General features: G+C 63.2%; 2 protein-coding genes across 2 annotated transcripts; both read right to left on the bottom strand.

The window, feature by feature from the left end:
- Positions 1 to 175: 175 nt before the first annotated feature.
- On the bottom strand, positions 176 to 7,102 carry SLC2A4RG (SLC2A4 regulator). Its single transcript, XM_037402669.1, has 8 exons — positions 6,977 to 7,102; positions 4,613 to 4,794; positions 3,162 to 3,271; positions 2,833 to 3,077; positions 2,128 to 2,228; positions 1,760 to 2,015; positions 1,545 to 1,624; positions 176 to 1,451 (listed from the first exon to the last, which is right to left on the bottom strand). The coding sequence occupies exons 1-8, from the start codon at positions 7,100 to 7,102 to the stop codon at positions 1,340 to 1,342; spliced, it is 1,212 nt and encodes a 403-aa protein (XP_037258566.1). The 3' UTR covers positions 176 to 1,339.
- A 4,977-nt stretch (positions 7,103 to 12,079) lies between these two features.
- Positions 12,080 to 15,102, bottom strand: LIME1 (Lck interacting transmembrane adaptor 1). Its single transcript, XM_037402568.1, is given in 6 exon segments — positions 12,080 to 13,130; positions 13,497 to 13,868; positions 13,870 to 13,916; positions 14,086 to 14,173; positions 14,270 to 14,321; positions 14,823 to 15,102. Coding segments are annotated over 6 exon segments (1,071 nt in total). The 5' UTR covers positions 14,939 to 15,102; the 3' UTR covers positions 12,080 to 12,734.
- Positions 15,103 to 19,519: the final 4,417 nt, after the last annotated feature.

Here is a 19,519-nt window from a genome sequence, read left to right as displayed (position 1 = left end):
TTAAATTAATCCCTTTTGCCCAGCTCCTGGGGGGATGCACAGATGATGCCATCCCCAGGGGCTTTGGGATTCAGGAGGGGGGTGACAGCACCAGGTCCGGGGGCTGCCCCCCACCCTGCAGAGCCCATCGTAAGTAAAGAACCGTAATAATTGGGGGCAAATAAAAAAATAAAAATAAAAAGAAAATCCAAATATTTATTTTTTTTTTCTTCTGGATCTGACACGTCACGTCCCCGTTGGCGCCGTGTCAGGGACAAGCGGGGGCCCAGCCTGGCACAGCACCAGCCCGGCCCATGGGGCCGAAGCCGTCAGACCCCCTGCAAGGGGGGGGTCCCTGATAGGAAGGGAACCCTCCTGCCAGGCGGGTGCCTGCCCTGGTGCAGCCCTGTCCCCATCCCACCCATCCCTCCATGGGGAGGGGTGTGGGGGCGGGCTGCCAAACCCGGTCCTGAGCCACTGGCTGGGCAGGCAAGTGATGGGAATAATGGGGAGAAAGGGGTTGGGGTGGGTGGCTGGAAAGGGGGTTTGAAGGGAATAAAGCCCCTTAAAACCCCCCCAGGGCTGGAGGCATCGCAGAGCCGCAGCGCTGCAGCCAGTGCGTTCTCATGCCCTGGGAGGGAGTATTTAAAAATACGAATTTTCATATATTTTATTTAAAAAATAAAAACCACACGAAGGAAAAAAAAAAAAAAAAAAGAAAAAAAAGAGGAAAAAAAAAAAAAGAAACCTCTTTGTGCAGTTTGGCTTAGTGCAAATGGGCGCGTTCCTGCAGGCACTTCCCGGAGCATCGCCCCGGCGGGAGCAGCTGCTCCCCCGATACGAAAAATAGAGAGAAACGACGATACAAAGAGTAAAAAACCCCTGGGAGGGGGGTAAGGGGGGGGGGCAGGCGCCCACCTGTGCCCTGGGCACTGGGGGTGCCCCCCAGGAGCGGGTGGGGGGCAGGAACGGACACCCCCTTTGCCGAGCCCCCGCCGGCCGCAGGCACAGCTTATTTGAGCAATGGCAGCCCCCCGGCCCCGGGGGGGGTCCCCAACCTGGCATGGGAAGGGGGGGGTCCAGGAGCAGCTGGCCACCCCCGCCAGCCCCCCGCCGCGGTGCCGGGAAAGGTTGGAGGGGTTGGATTTAGCTTATTTTCAAAGGGGAATAAAAAGGCCAGGGGGCTGGAGGGGGGGGGGGGGCACAAGCTCCGTGGCAGGGAGGAGGAGGGGGCTGTGTGCATAAAGCTTTTGGGGGGGCCGTTCCCTGAGTCCGGGGGGGCCCCGGGGCGGCGGGGGGGGGCGCGAAGGCACCTCAAGTGCAAAATGTGCAAGAAGGAGGGAGCACCGCGGTGGCGGCGTCAGTCGAGGAAGCGCTGGCAGGCCTTCTTCCAGCGGCACGCCGTGCACCACATCTCCCGGTTCTCCATGCCGTACACCTTGCGGCACTTCTTGGCCTCCCCCCGCGGCCTCCTGCGGCAGAGGGACACGTCACGGGGGGGGACACGACGACACAGGACACGGACGCGAAGGGCCAGGGCAGGGGCGCGGGCAGTGGTGGCTCACCTGGGGACGGCGGGCGGCTTGGGTGGCGGTGGGGCGGGCGCAGTGGGGGGCACTGGTGGCCGGTGGGGGGCCGGGCAGCCCTGCCAAAGAGAGGACACAGCCCCCGCTGCGGCGTCAGGGCTCGCCGCAACCGACACCGAGCGGCTGGGGAGGCTGCAGGGTGGTGGTGATGGGGGGGGTGCAGCAGCAGCCCCTCCATCCCCGCCCCCCCTCACCTGGTACGCGTGGTCAGTGTGGACGTGGCAGAGACTGAGAGGGGCCGGGGGGCTGCGGGGGGAGCCCAGCGCCAGCTCGGGCAGCGGCAGCGGCGGCCCCTGCGCCTCGGGGCCAGGGAAGGCGGGCGGCACCGAGGAGGTGGGTGAGACGGGCGTCAGGCTGGAGAGCCCGTCTGTTAGTGAGTCCACGTCCACGTCCAGCTCCGTGTAGTAGAAGTCCTCCTCACCGTCGCTCTGCTCAAGGTCGGCTTTCCGGCTGCAGGGAGAGCGGGGTCCGGCTGGGGCGGCTCCCCCCACCCCCCAGGCAGGACCCCGCAGGGGGCACTGGGGGACTCTGGGGGTGTCCGGGGGGACCCCCATGCGCTTACCCAAGGTGCACAGTTCGGATGTGCTTCTGCATCCCTGAGGAGCTGCTGAGGACTTTGCCGCAGCTCTTCCACAAGCACTTGAACATCACCTTGGTGGAGTTCTGCCGGAGAGAGGCGTCAGGCCGGCAGCCCCGGCCCCGGCGTCATCCCCATCCCCAGCATCACCCTCCTCTTCTTCCCCACCCCCAACCTCATCCCCATCCCCATACTCACTATCCCCAACCTCATCCCCATCATCATCCCCACGCCCAACGCCATCCTCATCATCATCATCCCTGTCCTCACTATCCCCATCCCCATCCTCACCCTCCTCTTCATCCCCAACCTCTTCCCCGTCATCATCCCCATCCTCATCCTCACTATCCCCCACCTCATCCCCATCCACGCCATCCTCATCATCATCCCTGTCCTCACTACCCCCATCCCCAACCTCATCCTCCTCTTCATCCCCAAGCTCATCCCCACCCCCAACCTCATGCTCCTCTTCATCCCTTGTCCTCACTATCCCCCTCCCTGACCTCACCCTCCTCTTCACCCCCATCCTCACCCTCCTCCATCCCCATCCTCACCATGCTCCTCCTTGACCCCATCCTCCTCTTCATCCCCATCCTCGCTCTCATCCCTCCCATCATCACCCTCCCCAACATCACCCTCCTCTTCACCCCCACCCTCACTATCCCAGCCTCATCCCCAACCTCATCCCACCTTCCTCTTCCGCGGGATGGGCTCTCCAAAGACGAAGTGGGTGCCGTCAGGCTCATCAGGGCCCTCGTCCGGCAGTGGGGCAGGCAGGAAGGTGCTGGGGACGTGGCTGGAGAGGGGGGGCGACGGGGTGGAGGGGGTGGAGCGGTCGCTAGGGGGGTCCCAGCTCCAGTCCCCGCTGGTGTTGCTGCTGCTGCTGCAGCTGGAGGACATGGCAGGCGCCTCCTTCCAGACCTCGCCGCTGGGCTCTGGCGAGGAGGAGGAGGAGGAAGGTCAGGTCCTGCCGTGGGATGTGTGTCCAGGGATGGGGGGGGACAAGGGCACACTCTCACCTGGGGCGGGGGTGGCCGGGGGGTGACCAAGCACCAGCGGGCTGGTGGAGAGGCTGGTGAGCACCGTGGCCGCCATCACCTCATCGATGCCTGCCTTGCCAGAGAGCTTCCTGCCGGCGGGAGCAACACAGGGGCTGCGGCGAGACCAACAGCCCCCCAGGACCCTCTGCCCCTCCCCATCACCCACCGAGGTGCCAGAACCCCCTACCCACAGCAGTCAGGTCTGCACTCCCCACAGGGCTGACTTGGGGAGGGGGCACACAGGGGGCATAGGGTCACGGTGGCCATGCCGCGCTGGAGGCACCACCACCTGCGAAGGCACCCATGGGTGCCCCCCAGCACCCTGAGCTGCTGGGCTGAGCTGGCATCGTCCCAGCAGCCAGACTGGAAACCCGGCCGGGCAGTGGCGCAGGCAGCAGTGCAGGCAGCAGTGCAGGCAGGCAGCCAACGCGCCGTGTTTACCACTCGGGGGGGGGGGGGGGGGGCAGGGGGGGACGAGACACCCTACACGCCCGTGGGCAGCCCCGCACTGGGGGGGTACCGGCAGCTGCATCCTGCCCCGAGCACCGAGAAACACGGGGTTTGCTCAGCCGGGGCCAAACAACTTCCTGAAGGGGGCAAAAAAAAAAAACAACCGACCAACTATAAAAAAAGATTAAATTAAAAAAAAAAAAAAAAAAAAAAAAAAGAGCAAGAGGTCAGGAGCAGCAGGAGCCATTTTGCAAACCTCTGGTGCCACGGGACGGATAAATACAGCGCTGGTGGGCAGCAGCGCTGCCGGAGCCCTCGAGGGCTCGTACACGGCACGTGGCTCCATCACTGGGGCTGGGCAGCGCCCGTGGTGCCGCAGGGATGGGACGGGACGGGACGGGATGGCACAGGATGGCATGGGGTGACAGGATGGGATGGGACAGGACAGGAGGGGATGGGATGGGACGGGACGGGATGGGATAGGATGGGATGGGATGGGATGGGATGGGATGGGATGGGATGGGATGGGATGGGATGGGATGGGATGGGACAGGGTGGGATGGGACGGGACGGGATGGGACGGGATGAGATGGGATGGGACAGGGTGGGATGGGACGTGATGGGATGGGACGGGATGGGATGGGACAGGGTGGGATGGGACGGGACGGGATGGGACGGGATGAGATGGGATGGGACAGGGTGGGATGGGACGGGACGGGGTGGGATGGGATGAGATGGGATGGGACAGGGTGGGATGGGACGGGACGGGGTGGGATGGGATGAGATGGGATGGGACAGGGTGGGATGGGACGGGACGGGGTGGCCGCCCACAGCCGGAGCCCCCGGCGCCGTGGCCCAGCGGCCAAAGTCCTCCTCTCGCAGCCGGCGATAAAACAGCCGCTCGCCACGCGAGGCTGGTGCTGCAGGAGGTTTCAGCGCGGGGGCGGCTGTCACCCCCCCCCCCGCCACCGTGGGCCTACCTGTGCCGGGGCACGGGGATGTAGGGGGAGTGCAGCGCCAGGCACCGCTCCAGCCCGGCGTCCAGCACCCGCAGCATCGCCTCCTGGCTGGCCGGCTCCCGGCGCGGCAGCGGCTCCCCCGGCGCGGGCAGCCAGCCCTCGGCTCCCGCCGGCAGCCCCCGGCCGCCGCAGGGGAGAGCAGCCTGCGGAGAGACAGCGCGTCACCGGGGGATCCCCTCAGCAGTGGATCCCTGGGGATAGCCCCCCCGAACAAGGAGGGGAGGGGAGGCAGGCCGGGGGAGCTGGATCAGCGCCTCCAGGCAGGGCTGTCGTGGGACCCTGCCGGCTGCTCGGTGGGTCCCTCTGGGGTAGATCCCCAGTGGATCCCACCAGGTCACGGTGGGGATCCAGCTGGGGATTTCCCCAGTGCTCTGCAGAGGCGAGAGCAGCCAATGTCCTCTGGCCAGGCTGCTCCCAGCGCTGTCACTCGCCGGCTGAGTGTCAGCAGCCAGCAGATCCCTTGCCAGGCAGATCCCCAGAGCCACAGTCAGGATCCAGCGGGGATCTCCACAGAGCCAGAACACCTGACAACCTCCAGCAGCATGGCTCCAAGGTGGCAGCACCCCACATGCCACGTGACAGCACCAAGCGGATCTCTCCCTGAGCAGATCGCCCAGGATCACCCCACAGAGCTATGCAGACCAGCAAACAAACTCTCAGCCCTGCCAGGCCAATTGCAGATGGCAGCACCCATTGACTGAGTGCTGGGACCAAGTGGATCCCGCTCCAGGAAGAGCCCTGGTGATCAGGTGATCTCCTTGGGGCTGGGGCTCTGTGGGGATCCCCCAAGAAGCAGGGAGCAGCCCTTCCCACAGGGCTGACCCAAGTCACAGCACTTGCTGGCCAAGTTCGGTCACCAGCTGGATCCCTCCACAAGCTGTGCCTGGGCAGATCACCCAGGGCTCAGATCCAGTGGGGATCTGCCCTGAGCCTCATGAAGGAAGGTGCCTACTTTGCGTGCTCCTCAGGGCTGCCTCAAGACAGCCGTGCCCATTGGGTGACTGTCAGCACCAAGCGGATCCCTCCAGGGTACATTCCTGGGAGATCCCAAAGGGCTGGGATCCACCAGGTTTCCTCTTGGAGTTGTGCAGAGCAGGGAGCGGATGGGGTCTGCTCCAAGAGATCACCGTCCTCTAGCTGTGTGGCAGCACTGAGCGGATCCCTCTCCAGGCAGATACCCAGCAGGTCCCCCGGAGTCAGGCTGGGATCCCCCAGGGATCCCCCTAAGCTCTGCAGCAGACTGCTCTGCTCCGGGCCAGCAGCGCTGCCTGCCCATGCACCGGCACTCAGCAGATCCCCAGCAGCAATCACCCCACAGCTCCTTCCAAGCAGATCCTGCCGGGATCCTGCAGGAATCACCCTGCAGCTCTTTCCAAGCAGATCCTGCTGTGATCCTGCAGGAATCACCCTGCAGCTCCTTCCAAGCAGATCCCAAGCAGATCCTGCAGGAATCGCCCTGCAGCTCTTTCCAAGCAGATCCTGCTAGGATCCAGCAGGAATCGCCCCACAGCTCCTTCCAAGCAGATCCCAAGCAGATCCTGCTGGGAGCCAGCAAGAATCACCCTGCAGCTCCTTCCAAGCAGATCCTGCTGAGATCCAGCAGGAATCGCCCCGCCGCTCCTTCCAAGCAGATCCCAAGCAGATCCTGCTGGGATCCAGCAAGAATCACCCTGCAGCTCCTTCCAAGCAGATCCCAAGGAGATCCTGCTGGGATCCAGCAAGAATCACCCTGCAGCTCCTTCCAAGCAGATCCCAAGCAGATCCTGCTGGGATCCAACAGGAATCATCCCCCAGCTCTGCCAAGCAGGGTGCAGTGCTCACGAGCGGGCTGAGCAGATCCCTCTCCGAGCAGATCCTGAGGGATCCCCCCACACACCCTGGGATCACCCAATCCTTGCACGAGCGGGTGGCTCCAAGGCAGGAGCATCCCCCGCACGGAGCGGACCCCCCCGGCTGCGGCCAGATCCCCCCCGGGCCGGACCACGGCGGGAGAGCCCAGGGAGTAGATCCCTACCATGGGACTCAGTAGGATCCTCCCCCCACCCCCCCCCACGCCCCCCTCCCCTTTTCAGCCTGGCCCAAAGCGCGTTGGCACCGGCGGACGGATCACACCGGGAGGGTGGGGGAGGCGGCGGGGGCGCGGGGGGGGGGGGGTTGTGTGTCCCCCCCCGCGCCCCCGCCGCCTCTTCCCCCCCCCCGAAGTTTCTCTCCCCGAGCGGCGCCATTTTAGCAGCGGGGAAAGTTTCGGGCGGGCCGCTGTCAGCTGTCACCGCCCCCGCCTCCCCCGGTTCCCACCCCGGTTGCCGCCGCCGCCGCCCCCGGTACCTTCGGGGCGGCCCCGCCAGCACCGTCACCGCCGCCGCCGGGCTCGGGGGGAGGGGGCGGCGGCGGGTCGCGGCGGCGGCGGCGGGCGACGGGCAGTGGCACCGCGGGCGGGCGCGGCGGCTCCATGCGGGGGAAGCGGCGGCGGCGGCGGCCGGGGCCGGGCCCGGCGGGGGAGCGCGCTCCGCCGCGCGCGGCCCGGTGTCGGCGCCGGCCAGGCCACGCCCCTTAGCCCCCACGCTATTGGTCAATCTCCTCAAGTTGGAACGAGAGCGCCGCTTTCCTCGCTTCGTATTGGTTCTCGCCCTCTGTCACTCAGCCCCGCCGCGCCACGCCCCCGTCTGAGACACGCCCACAGCGCGACACGCCCCCGCCGGCAGCGGCCATCTTCGCGCGCCCCGCCCTCCCGCCGCTCCGCGCGCGGCCCGCGGGGCCCCCCGAAAAAACACCCCCCCTCCCCCCCACCCCCACCCCCGCCCCCACCCCGTTAACCCCGGGACTCCCCCAGCCACGGGCGGCCCCGCTAAAGGCGCTTCCGCCTCCCGCCAAACTCCGGGGGGGTCCCCAAAAGTTGCCGGGTAGCCCCAAAAGTTCTGATTTTATTATCATAAAGCGGAATTAAGGGCCCCTCCCCCGAAAATACGGGGCTTACCGCGCCCGGAGGCCCCCCAGAACTCCTGCGGCTCCCACGAAGCTGCAGGGTGAAAACTTCAGGCGTTATAACTTGGGAGGGGGGGTCCCCAAAATTTGCCCCTCCCCTCCGAAAATCATAGGGCTCCTGAGGCGTTACAGGCGACCCCCCGAAGTCGCAGGGCTCCACGCAAAGTTACACTCCCCAAAACTTTCGGGGGTCCCCCAAAGTTCCCCCCCGAGTTCTAGAGCCGCTGGAAGCCTCCTGCGGGGCTCCCCGGCAGCCACAGCCCCCCCGGCAGCCACAGCCCCCCCGGCAGCCACAGCCCCCCGGCCCACAAGCCATGGTGGTTGCTGGGGGGTCGCGCCTGGAGCTCGTGGGGGGGGGGCGGGTCCCAGCGGGAAAGGGGTCCCCAACCCGTGGGGAGGGGGGGTCCTGCCCGGCACCAGGGAATGCTGCCAACTGCCACCAGGGCTGGCTCGGGGAAACTGGGGGACTGGGGGGCATGGGGAGTATGGGGTACTGCGGTGCGTGGGGTACTGGGGTGCACTGGGCGCATTGGGTAGCGGGTGCACGGGGTGCATAGGGTGCACAGGGTGCCCCTAGGTTCCCTGGGTGCATGGGTACTGGGGTGTAGGGGGTACTGGGGTGCAGGGGGTGCACAGGGTGCATGGGGTACTGGGGTGCAGGGGGTACTGGGGCGTACAGGGTGCATGGGGTACTGGGGTGCAGGGGGTACCCTGGGTATGTGGGATACTGGGGTGCAGGGGTTACAGGGGTGCGTGGGGTACTGGGGTGCATGGTGCACTGGGTGCATGAGGCACTGGGGTGCAGGGGGTGCTGGGGTGCATAGGGTGCCCTTGGTGCCTGGCATGCATGGGGTACTGGAGTGCATAGGGTGCCCTGGGTGCGTGGGGTGCATGGGGTACTGGGGTGCATAGGGTGCCCTGGCTGCATTGGGTGCATAAGGTACTGGGGTGCGCAGGGTGCATGGGATGCTGGGGTGCATGAGGTGCCCTGTGTGCCTGGGGTGCATGGGGTACTGGGGTGCTGGGATGCTGGGGTGCATGAGGTGCCCTGGATGCTTGGGGTGCATGGAGTACTTGGGATATGTGGAGTGCACAGGCTGTGCTTGGTGCATGGGGTGCAGGGTGCACAGGGTGCCCTGGGTGCGTGGGGTGCATGGGGTGCTGGGGTGCATGGGGTGCCCTGGGTGCCCGGGGTACTTGGGGAGCCCTGGCTGGTGCCTACCGGTGCCCGGCTCCTCACGCACCCGAAGCCTGCGGGGCTGTGGGCGCCGGGCGCTGGTGTGGGGCCGCCCGGGCGCTGCTGCTGTTTGATTTACCCACCCGCAGCCTGAAGGCCGGGACAGAGTCCGTGTGGCTGTCCTGGCTGGTGGCCCCCGCCTGGCCCCCCCGCGCTGGCCAACACCGGTGATTCCCATGGCTGGGGGGCCACAGGGGTGTTGGGGCCAGGGGATTCCCTGCCTGAGGGAACCAGCGTGGTCCCCAGTGTGGCAGAGGGGCCAGTGTCCCGGGGTGCTCGGCCGCCCCTTGTCCCCTGCCCTCAGGGGTGGCTGGAAGTGCCACCTCCACCCTGCGCCATGCCCGGGCCCAGGCGCTTTCGTAAGCGTGAAAAAAATAAGCGGCAAACCAGGACCCCCCCCGCACATGCCCAGCCAAATGACCCGGTGTCACCCCCACGGCCACCCACAGGGTCCCCTTGCATACTGCAGGACGGGGGGGAGCCACCAGCATCCCCCTGGGAACAGCGGCATCCGCGGGGACCCCAACCTGCCCCAGCCATGCCAGGAGTGCCAGGAGCATCGCGGGGGCTGGCGGGGAGCATGGGAGGAGGAGCGCAGCCAGGGCAGCCTTCGTCCCCAGCGCCGGTGGCCAGTGCCGGTGGCCTCTGGCCTCGCCCCCCATTAGCATGGTCCCGGAGGGATTCAGGAGCCAGCCCCACCACGTGGGCGCGGGCATGATGCCTCGCCTGCCCCCGGGGTTACGAGACTCAGCCCCGGCTGTGCCGCAGCGGGACCAGGGGTGGCTCCGTCGGCTGCCCCCCACTCTGGTTTAATCGTTAACGCCGGCTGAAGCGCTGAGCTGGCGGCTCCAGCAGCTTCGGCGTTGTGCAACTCCTGCAGCATCGCCTGCCCATTGCACAAGGGCTCTGGTGCCACCAGCCTGACCCCCCTCCCGGGCAGGGTGGCTCCGCGGGGTGCCAGCCCAGCGCCGCATCCCTGCGAGATGCCCCCGTGGTACTCAGGTGCCCTGGCCAGGGCCAGGCTACCCCTCTGCCAGGGGGGTTGCAGAGGGAGTCAGGGCCAGGCCCGCACCACTCGTCTCACCTGAGCTGCCCGGCCGCTTGCCAGGAGGGCGCAGTGCTGCAGGGGGTACGGGGCTATGCAGGGGATACAGGGCTGCAAGGGGTACGGGGCTGCAGGGGGTACGGGGCCATGCAGGGTGTGAGCCTGCCCAGGGTACGGGGCTGCGCAGGATCCATCTGGCATGTGGAGCCGGGTGGGTGTGGAGCTGGTTTGGGTGCAGAGCCATATGCTGCACGCTGCCATACAGCGTGCGGAGCCATAGGAGCTGCAGAGCCATATGGGGTGCGGATCCTTACAGTATGCAGCACCATGCAGCATGCAGCACCATGCAGCACCACATGATGTGCAACACCATGCAGTGCACAGTACACCGTGCAGCACCATGCAACACCTCACAGAATGCAGCACCGCCCGGCGTGCAACAGCATGCAGCGCGCAGTACGTTGTGCAACACCCTACAGTGCAGCACTGCGCGGCGTGCAACACCAGGAGGCATGCAGTGCATTATGCAGCATGCAGCACAGCATGCAGCACTGTACAGCACCGCTGGGCTCCTGCTCACTCCCCCTTGTGGGAACAGCATCGTGCAGTGCTGTCCCTGCAGCAGCGGCCCCTGGCAGCAGGATGGGGACCTTGGCCTCCAGCGGGCTCCCATGGGTGGGGAGGAGCGGGCAGCCTGCAGCTCACAGGGCCCCGCACCCGGGGGGGGTTCCCAGCCCTACCCACCCTCCTCGCTCCGACACGGACCGTGACCTTCCCAGCCAGACCACGAGACCCCAGGCGATGTTTCGGGATGAATCCATCCTGAAGGCTTTGCGCCTCCAGCCGAGGTGCGTGTGGCCCCGAGGACTGGGCAGTTGTTCCCTTCATTAAACTGACCCTGGCTCCCCTGAGTGCTGCAGGCAGTGGGAATTACAGGCAACTGGGCTTTTCCTACTGCTGTTGGGGCACGTCTGGGAGATGCTTTGGCCACCCCCAGCTCAGCGGAAGCAGCTTTCCCTGGCGCAGGCGCAGCCCAGTGCCATGCTGAGCCTTCCCCAGGGAAGCGGCACGGCCATGCCCACATCCCACCTTGCCCCAGGAGCAAAGCCGTTCTGGTCCCGCAAGGATGTGATGCTCTCACGCCTGGGTGGTGCGGCCCAAACGCAGCTTCTGGGGGACTGGGGTGGTGCAGGAGGGACCCTCGAGAGCTGCGGGACAGGATGATGGAGGAAGGGAGCCAGGGAAGGCCACGGCCGGGGCAGCCCACGCAGCACAGCACGGCCGGCAGCAGGAAGAGCATCGGCACCAGCCGCCCTACGCCATTTTCTATCAGCGCCCTGATCTCACAGGGGGATGGGAGCAGCTGATGGGGCCGACTCCTCTATCTCGAGCGGCTGTGGTTTGGCACCAAGTGTGGGGCTGACAAAGTGGCACAAGCGCCCGAGCTGCCTCCCAGCTTCAATGTCTTCAGTCTGCAGCAGGTTTTGCCGAGCGCCTTGTTTTCGTTTTTAATCTCGTGTCACCTGCCGTGATGCAGGGGCGAAGCTGCTGATGGCAGGCACGTGGCTTCCTGCCCGCCCGCCGCACCGCACTGCACTGCCCGCCAGCTCTGCTGCACCGCGTCACCGTGCCACCAACTCCAGCAGCCCCTGGCCACCTGAGTTACACCCAGGGAGGCGGCAGTGGGACTAGGGCCACCATCGGTGCATAGCCTGGGGGGCCCCAGGCACCCCTTGGGGCAGGGATGCCCAACGCCCCGTTGGGGAAGGAAAGGAGGAAAGTTTGAGCCCTGGGATCCGAGGGCTGGGGGCGCACACCCAGCTCTCCCACAGGTTTTTGGCACCCGTTGGGGCTGTAGCACCCACAGGAGCGACATGGAGGTGAGCAGGGCAGCAAGCACCGTGCAAACGCTCCCCAGCTCCGACCCCCTGCAAAGCCCCAGAGCAAGTCCCTGCTCTGGGACGGGCCACCCTGTTTCAGCAGCTCTTGGAGGCTGCACATCCCAATGGTGGATAAAACCCGTGGAGGGGGCGGCAGGCAGGTGCACCCGCTCACAGATCCGCTGCACCCAAAGCCGCTCTCCCAGCACCAGCCCCACAGCATTGCTGCAGCAGCAGCAGCAGCACCAGAACCAGGCGTTTAGAGCCAGTTTAAGAGCATTCTCTCCTAAGGACAACCCACTCTCAGCCTTTTAATGGTGTTTGGGAGATGGCTGCTCACAGGAACACCATCACACGTGTCCGAAAGTCTACACTGCCTTGCACCGAGGCACAGGGCTGGCCCCAGGCCCCCACACCAGGAACCCTCAGTGATGGGAGCAAAGCTGCTCCTGGCTTCCTGGGGGCTTCCCCAGGCAGATGGAAGAAGACAGAGACCCTCACTTATGGCATAACCCTGTTGATGAGGGCCTGATCCTGCAGCCCAGGGCCATGGGGCTGGCTCACAGCCCTGCCACCACCAGCCTCCAGAACAGGACCGGTCCTGAAGCAGTTCCCATCGTGGTGGCAACACCGGCCCTGTCCCACTGGGCTCCCACATGGCACCCAGCACTGCAAACTGCCCATCTCGGGGCATCCCAACATCAGCCTGCTGGCACCGGTGGGATGGGTTTCAGCAAGGACACTTAAAGAAAAGTAACATGAAATACACACAGAAAGCGCTTGCAGGGCTGCAGCCGCCCTGGCTGGCACTGGGCTCCTGTGTGCCTGTCCCTGGGGGGCTCGGTCCCCTGGAAAGCCAGTCCCTGGGGAACCCCAGCCCTGGTGGCTCTGGCTGGGGTGGGACCACCCTGCGGTGAGGACCCCACTCCCAGGGGGATGCTATAGGTTGGTGATGTACACCTCCAGCCCGTTGGCTGCCGTCCTGGCAGAGGCTCGCCGGGACTCCCCTGCCCAAATGTCGCCAACACTTTCATACAGGTTCTCGGGTGCACAGGGCTTCCTCGGCTTGTCCCGTTTCACCACCTTCTTCCAGTTAACGTCCACAGCCTCATAGTCGGGGTCGGGGCTGCGGCCCTGAGCAGTCCAGGCTTTCTCGCTGATTGACTCATAGCAGGGGTCAGGGGGGCTTTGGGCTGCTGGAGACCAGCACCTGGCTGGGGCACCCTCCGCCTGGTGGGGGGGTGGCCAGCCAGCACCCCCCTCCCTCAGGGATGATGCAGGAACCTGGGTTCTCTTCTTGGTGGCTTTGCACACTGTTGAGTACATCTCTTCTAGCTGCAAAAGGAAGATGGAGGGTCACAGCAATCCCTGCCCATCACTGGGTATCCCCATGCCCCCCCAGCTTCCCACAGCCACTGGGAGGGTCCTGGCAGTGGATTAAGTATCGGGGATCCTGCTTTTTGAGCAGCTCAGGGAGCCTTTTGCAGGGTGTGGAGAGCAGCAGTATGGGCATCGCCTGACCTTGGGGTCTGGGCTTCATCCTGCACCCCCCTCCAAAAGCACTGCTGGAACTGCAGTTGCCTAATTTACAGCCTGCTCCAAACTCAGGTGTTACAGGGAGGCAAGGTATGACACCCCCCCTGTGTGCCCCATGCAGCACCAGCCCTGTGCCCCCACCCCACAGCCCCCCCACAGCCATACCTTCGCCTGGGGGGCATGGCCTGTGCCGTCCCAGTACTGTGGTGCTCCAGGAGGCCCCGCCACAGCCCCATCCTGCACCTCCACAGGCACCGTCTTCTTCACCTTATGGACACAGGCATAATCGGCTGCCCCGTGCCCAGCCCGTGGGGGGGACACCTGGGTGCCGGTGGGCACAGGGGCATCCTCGCCCCCCACCGCCAGGCACTCGTAGACGGTGTCTGGCACCGGCTTGCACCGTGGGGCAAAGAGCAGGTTGGAGTAGGTCTGGTCGGGGGCCGGGGAGGCAGCTGGGGGCTCGGGGACGGGGATCTGGGGCAGCTCACGGTGCAGGAGGACGCTGATGCCAGAGCTGTGCGGGGAATCAGTGCTGCTGGGGGGGGGCTGTGGGACTGGGGAAATCCAGGCTGGCCGGCCGCTGGCCTGTGGGGACAGGAGAGGAGATGGGGGGATGCTGGGGATGCAGCAAGCACCGACCCCTGTGCCAGCAGCACACGGGTGCCATGGCATGTCTGTGCATGCCACGATGCGCTCACCGGGCAGCACAGGACTGCAGGCACCCGCCAGCCCCCCCGGCTCGACAGCCACTCACCGTCACCCCTGGCCTTCACCCGGTACAGCTCGTGCAGCTTCGTGTCGGACTTGCTGAGCGACCGCAGCTGCGTCTGTCTGAGCAGGGACTGCAACAGGGGGATGCACACGCTCAGGCTCATGGCTGGGAGCTGGGGGGCCCAGAGCTCCCCTGGGGCTGATCCTGCCCCCCAGCATGTGCTTACCTCGTCCACCAGCTTCACTCCGTCCGGAGGGACATTCTTCTTCCTGCCCCTTCTGTGGGAAGACGCGGGGCTGAGCCCAAGGCAGGCGGCCAAGGCAGGGGTGAGAAGTGGGTGCCCTGGGACCCCAGCCTGGCCACGATGGGCATCACTGCTTGCCCCTCACTGGAGCAGCAGCACCCCCCCAAACCCACAACCCTGCTCCTTCACCAGGCCCACAGAGGGCCCCAGGCTGGCTGGGGAAGTCTCAACTGCATTCTGCACTCCACTGAAATGTGCACCACTGCCATCCCCCTTAACATCACCCATCCTGCCCATCCCACGCGCAGCTCAGCACTCCCCAAGCTGCTCCTGCGAGGCCTTTGGGCACAGGGGCTGTGCTGGGGTCAGCAAGGCACCGGGGAGCAGGATAAGGCCAGGCAGTTGTGCTGGGGCTGCAGCCAGGGGCTCGGGGCAAGCAGAGAAGCAAGTGCCAGAACTCCCAGCCACGTGTGCAAACGCCACCGAGGGACCCCCAGCCCCAGTGGCAGGAGGGAAAGCAGCGAGCAGGGCGTACCGTCTGCAGGCAGCGCACAGGGCGCCCAGGTAGATCAGGACGCCGAGCAGGAGCAGGGCAGAGCAGGCTGGCAGGAGTGGGGTCCCCACCGGCCCCTTGCCACCGGCTGCAGCCATGGGGAAGCTGCTTCCAACACCACTGTGAGGATGAGCTCTGGGGAGAGAAAACAGGAGTCGGGGTGCAGCCGGGTGCCGCTGGGCTCACCCCAGCATGGGATGGTGCTCTGCAGCCCCCAAGGCTCACTGGGACCCACACACAGCAGCCCTCCCCAGGCAGGGGTTCTCTCTGGATGCTCTGGAGGGGGACATGCACCGGCAGCCCCATTTTCTGGCCAGCCGCTGCCCTCCCCGGGGTCACCGTGACACCTCCCCTGCTCTGCCCAGCCCAGTGCAGGCACCCTGCTGCGGGTGCTTTGCCACCCCCTGGAAAAACTTTGGATTATGGTTCTGTTTCAAAAAACACAAACCCAACCCAACCGGATTCATGCTCTCAAGTTGCCACCGAGATGTTGAAAAGGAGATGCCCAGGGGCCCTGAAAACTCTCTGGAGACACCCCAAAAAGTGCCAGTGTGCCAGTGCCAGTGAGACACTGCCCCAGGCTGCGGAACGGGGTGGCACTGCTCCCCAGCACAGGACATGGGGTGGCCCAGGCAGGACAGATGACTCCGCTTCCCGGAATCAGAGCGAGCTTCAGCCTCACAGCTGCCTCTCCCTCCTCGCATCCCAGGCCCAGCAGCTCGCACCGGGATACCCTCCTTCCCTAGTGGGTCTCCCCCTCCAAGCCCCATGGTATTCGGACCCATCCACCCGCACCGTGAGACCTGTGGAGTCACTGAATAGAAAATCCTGGGTGGGAGCAGCAGTGCTGCTGGTGTCACTGGTGTCGCCCCGTTTGCAGCACCGTGCATGGTGAGGTCCCCAGGGACTGAGCCCAGCCCAGCCCTGCAAACCACACCGTGATGTTTCTGCTCTCACAGGAACCCCAGTCGCTCCCTGCAGCATCCCAGCGCAATCCGCACTTGGGCCAGGAGCTGTGGGGTCGCAACCATGTGCCCACCCAGCCAGGCCGATTCTTTGGCACAGGCATACACCGAGCCCCCTTCTCCGCCACCATAACCCCAGTCCTGTGGCCACCCTGCGCTGTGACGCCCAACCTTTCCCCCATTTGCCTAAAGAAGAGGCCGTGCCTTGCCCAAAGGCAGCCTCTTCCCTGCACCCCATTCAAGGAGCAGCGTCCTGCCCCGCAAGCTAAGGCAGCGGCAAGGCCAGAGCGAGCGGTCCGGCACAGAGAGCAGGCGTTCCCCAGCCTGTCAGTGTCCCAAGCCTTTCCTGGGGGTGCTCTTGGTGACACCCCGTCCCACCGTCCCTGTCCCTGCCCAGCCGCCAGCGTGCTGCAAAACCCACCGCAAGAGCTGACACCGCTTCACCCGCGCCGGTGCCAGGACGGCAGCTGCTGCCGGCTGCGTGCATGCCCCGCTCCCCTGTAGCGGGGGTGCATGCCAGTGTCCGGAACGCGCCTGGTCCGAAGGGAGACCACTTACCCTCTTACATATCTGAGCCCTGATGACAGAGGTGGGATGAGCCCCGGCGAGAAGCTGCCCTGCCTTGCACCAACCTCGGGTGCTACGGCAGCTCCAGCCCCGTGGTCAGCAGGGGGGTCTGTGCCCACGGAGGGACCGATCCTGCTGCCCTCTCCCTGCCACCGTGTCACACGGCAGCATCTCTGGCGCATCTTCACTCCGATAACTGGCAAGTCTCTGCCCACTTGTAGCACCCTTTTATCTGAGAGCTTCCCATGCCTTTGGAAACTTCTCTGACTGAAGCCTTAACCCCCAGAGAGCAATTATTTCAACGTGGAAAGTCAGACAGAGAGGTTTCAGGGACTAACCGGGCTGGACAGACTGGCTTAGATCAGAGCTGGGAAGGGAAGGCTGTTCCCTCTCCAACGACGTTTTAATTAGACAATGCTGCTTTTCTGTCTGAGCATACATTAATTATACGGATTACTTGCAACACAGGCATTCGCCTTAGACAGTCCTCACTGAACTTGCTCAGCTCATTACAGCGACCGGATCGCAGGCTGCAGAAGCGATTGTGTTCAGCGCAGAACCCAGCGGGCTGAGGTTTAGCAGACAAAATTATAATGAGGTCCAGTGGCCGGGAGCTGGTGTTAGGTCAGAACTGAAGTGCGAGCTTTTAACACGCTGAGGCGGGCACACGTGGGGCAGCTTATCCCACAGCAGGTGGATTTTCCATCCCCGAATTTTTAAGATTGAAGAATGAAGGGAGAGGCCTGCTAAGGTGAAATTAAGACAGAGAAATTCTTCTGACCTACTTTCTGTTGTGCAGGAGACCAGTGGTTTTTATAGCTCAATTTCTGAGCTATAAAAATGCCCCATGCATGCTCTTTGGTGTATTCAGGCTCAGCAGTCAGTGGGAAAAGCTGTTTCTTGGGACAACATTTTGGTTCTCCCAAAATTACAAATCTGGGAGGAAACCCCAGCACCTGGCTGAAGCTGCTCAGGTAGGACCGAGCAGGTTTGCAAGGCAAAGTCTCAAACAGACCTTCCGAAACCTACACCTGAATTTCCTGCCAATAAAGTTATCGATGTCCTGGTCCTGGGGCTACCCTCCGGGGCAGGAGACTCAGCAGACGGCATTTCGTAACGTGCTGGCTCTGCAAGCCAAGATGGCTTTGAAGATGACAGCAGTCACAGCCACCGCGTACGTGCGATGCACACCCACAGCCCACCGAGCAGGGAGTAACTCCCATCTGTGCCACCCGAGCACAGGCACAGTAAATGCAGTTGGTCTGTTACTACAGGACACAGGGGGTGTTTTTGCAACTCCCAGAAAAGGCACAAGTTTCTCAACTGGGCTTCACAAAAACAAGATTACATTTACTGTAAAACTAAGCACTGCTACTGACAATTTCACCTTGCTTCCGATTCATCTACCCAGATAAAAATGCACACAGCGTTCTGTGCAGGGTGACAAGAAGGTTTATGAAACTACTAAAAGCATAGTTGCAAGAAGCCAGGACAAGCACTACAAGCCGATTCCCATCAGTGACTGCGACCATGGCTGCAGCAAACGCAGCTCAGGTACCCTGGGGAGTTGTACTGAAAAAAAAAAACCCATCTCAAGAAGCAGAACTAGATTTTTTTCTTTTGAATTATGAAAAGTGAAAGCCCCATAACAGTTAGTCAACAACACTGCATCTGCCCTAGACCGTGGGATGCAATTAGTAAATTTTAAGACTGTTTCAAACATGGAGCAGGCATGATATCTCACCTGCTTCGCTCACATCTCTGCAGCAGGGAAGAGATTTCTTTGTCAAACTCCTGTGGAGGAGTTTCATTTAGAAAGGACCAACTATATTTCTAAATTCCAGACCCAAACATCACAAAACCTGGACACACTTCTAATTATAATCCTCATCGCTACTTATATGCTGAAGTGGCTTTTGAGAAAACAGAATTTTAAAACCTTAAGGTAAGCGACCCGCCTGCTCACGCCGTGTGGCCTTGGTCAAGGCTGACAATTCAGCACTTTTCTTTCTTCCTGCCCTTCTGTGATTGCTGGAAATGCACTCGCTCGGGCAGAGAAACGCCCTTCTTAGCAGAAGTCAAGAACCTGCTAGAGAGATTTTCTGCAGACCTGAGCCACAGCAGGACCAGTGGAGACCGTGGTGCTGCTGTTATGGAAAGCCAGATGACAAAACACAGGATGGGCACATTATGGAGATACGTCTCTTCTCAAGAATCACCTGCCTACCAGTGGTGGTCTTGCTACAAATTCAGTAGTTTTACATAATTCCAGTTTAGAGGACAGCGTTTCAATGCCCACACCCTTTTAAACCTCCCCACCTGCAGGCAGGAGCTCAGCCGTTCCCCAAGAGCCGTTCCACACGCAAGCAAAAACTCTAGTCCGCCTCCCTACACCAGGAAATTCTTCTCTTGAAAAGAAACAAGACAATGCCCTACACTCAACAATTCAGTCACCATGAAAGCCATCTGTAGACCCAAGCCCTGGGACCCCAGCAGCGTTACCAAGCTCAAGCACCTTTTTCTCCTTTCTAAGCCCAGAGCACCATGCACTAAAAGCGCAGGGCTTGCAGCTCCTCGCAGCCGACAAAGTTTAACCCAGCCGATGCTTCCCCGCTGCCGAGAGTTACAAACAGGAATCCTGCCTGTCCAGTCTAGCTGGCTGCAACAGCACCTCCGACAGCGCTGTGACTTCTATATAGATCAGGTGCTTGTAAGTATTCTTCAGCCCCTGGTTTAGCTGCAGATACCCAGGTTTGCCAGCCAGGCAAGCAGACAGCACTTACTTTGCAGAAACTCAAGAGCCGGTGAGTGTGAAGAGCAGGGATCTGATCATGCTCTCTTCCTTGCCAGCCCACCTGGAGGAGTTAGTTCCTTTTCTCCCGCAGAGTTATTCCTAATTAGGGGGTCCCGAGTATTTCAAACATCTTGATCTGAGCTCTCCCACTCCCCTTTGGCTCCTTCTAGAGCAGGCACCACGCAGCACACACCACAGCTCGCTTCCTGGCACTGCAGAGGTGGTTGCTTCACCCAATGGTAGGCTGGGTTCCTCCCCGCCTTAGCTGGGTGCAGCGCGGCAGACAAGCTCCGCAGGCACCCAGTGCACAAGAGCACCCTCTAACATGCTCCGCTCCCCACTAGCTGGTTTTA

The sequence above is a fragment of the Falco rusticolus genome, chromosome 10, assembly GCF_015220075.1.
Source record: "Falco rusticolus isolate bFalRus1 chromosome 10, bFalRus1.pri, whole genome shotgun sequence".
NCBI lineage: Eukaryota > Metazoa > Chordata > Aves > Falconiformes > Falconidae > Falco > Falco rusticolus.
The sequence above is the reverse complement of the archived record's forward strand: the minus strand, read 5'-3'. Positions and strand labels throughout refer to the sequence as shown.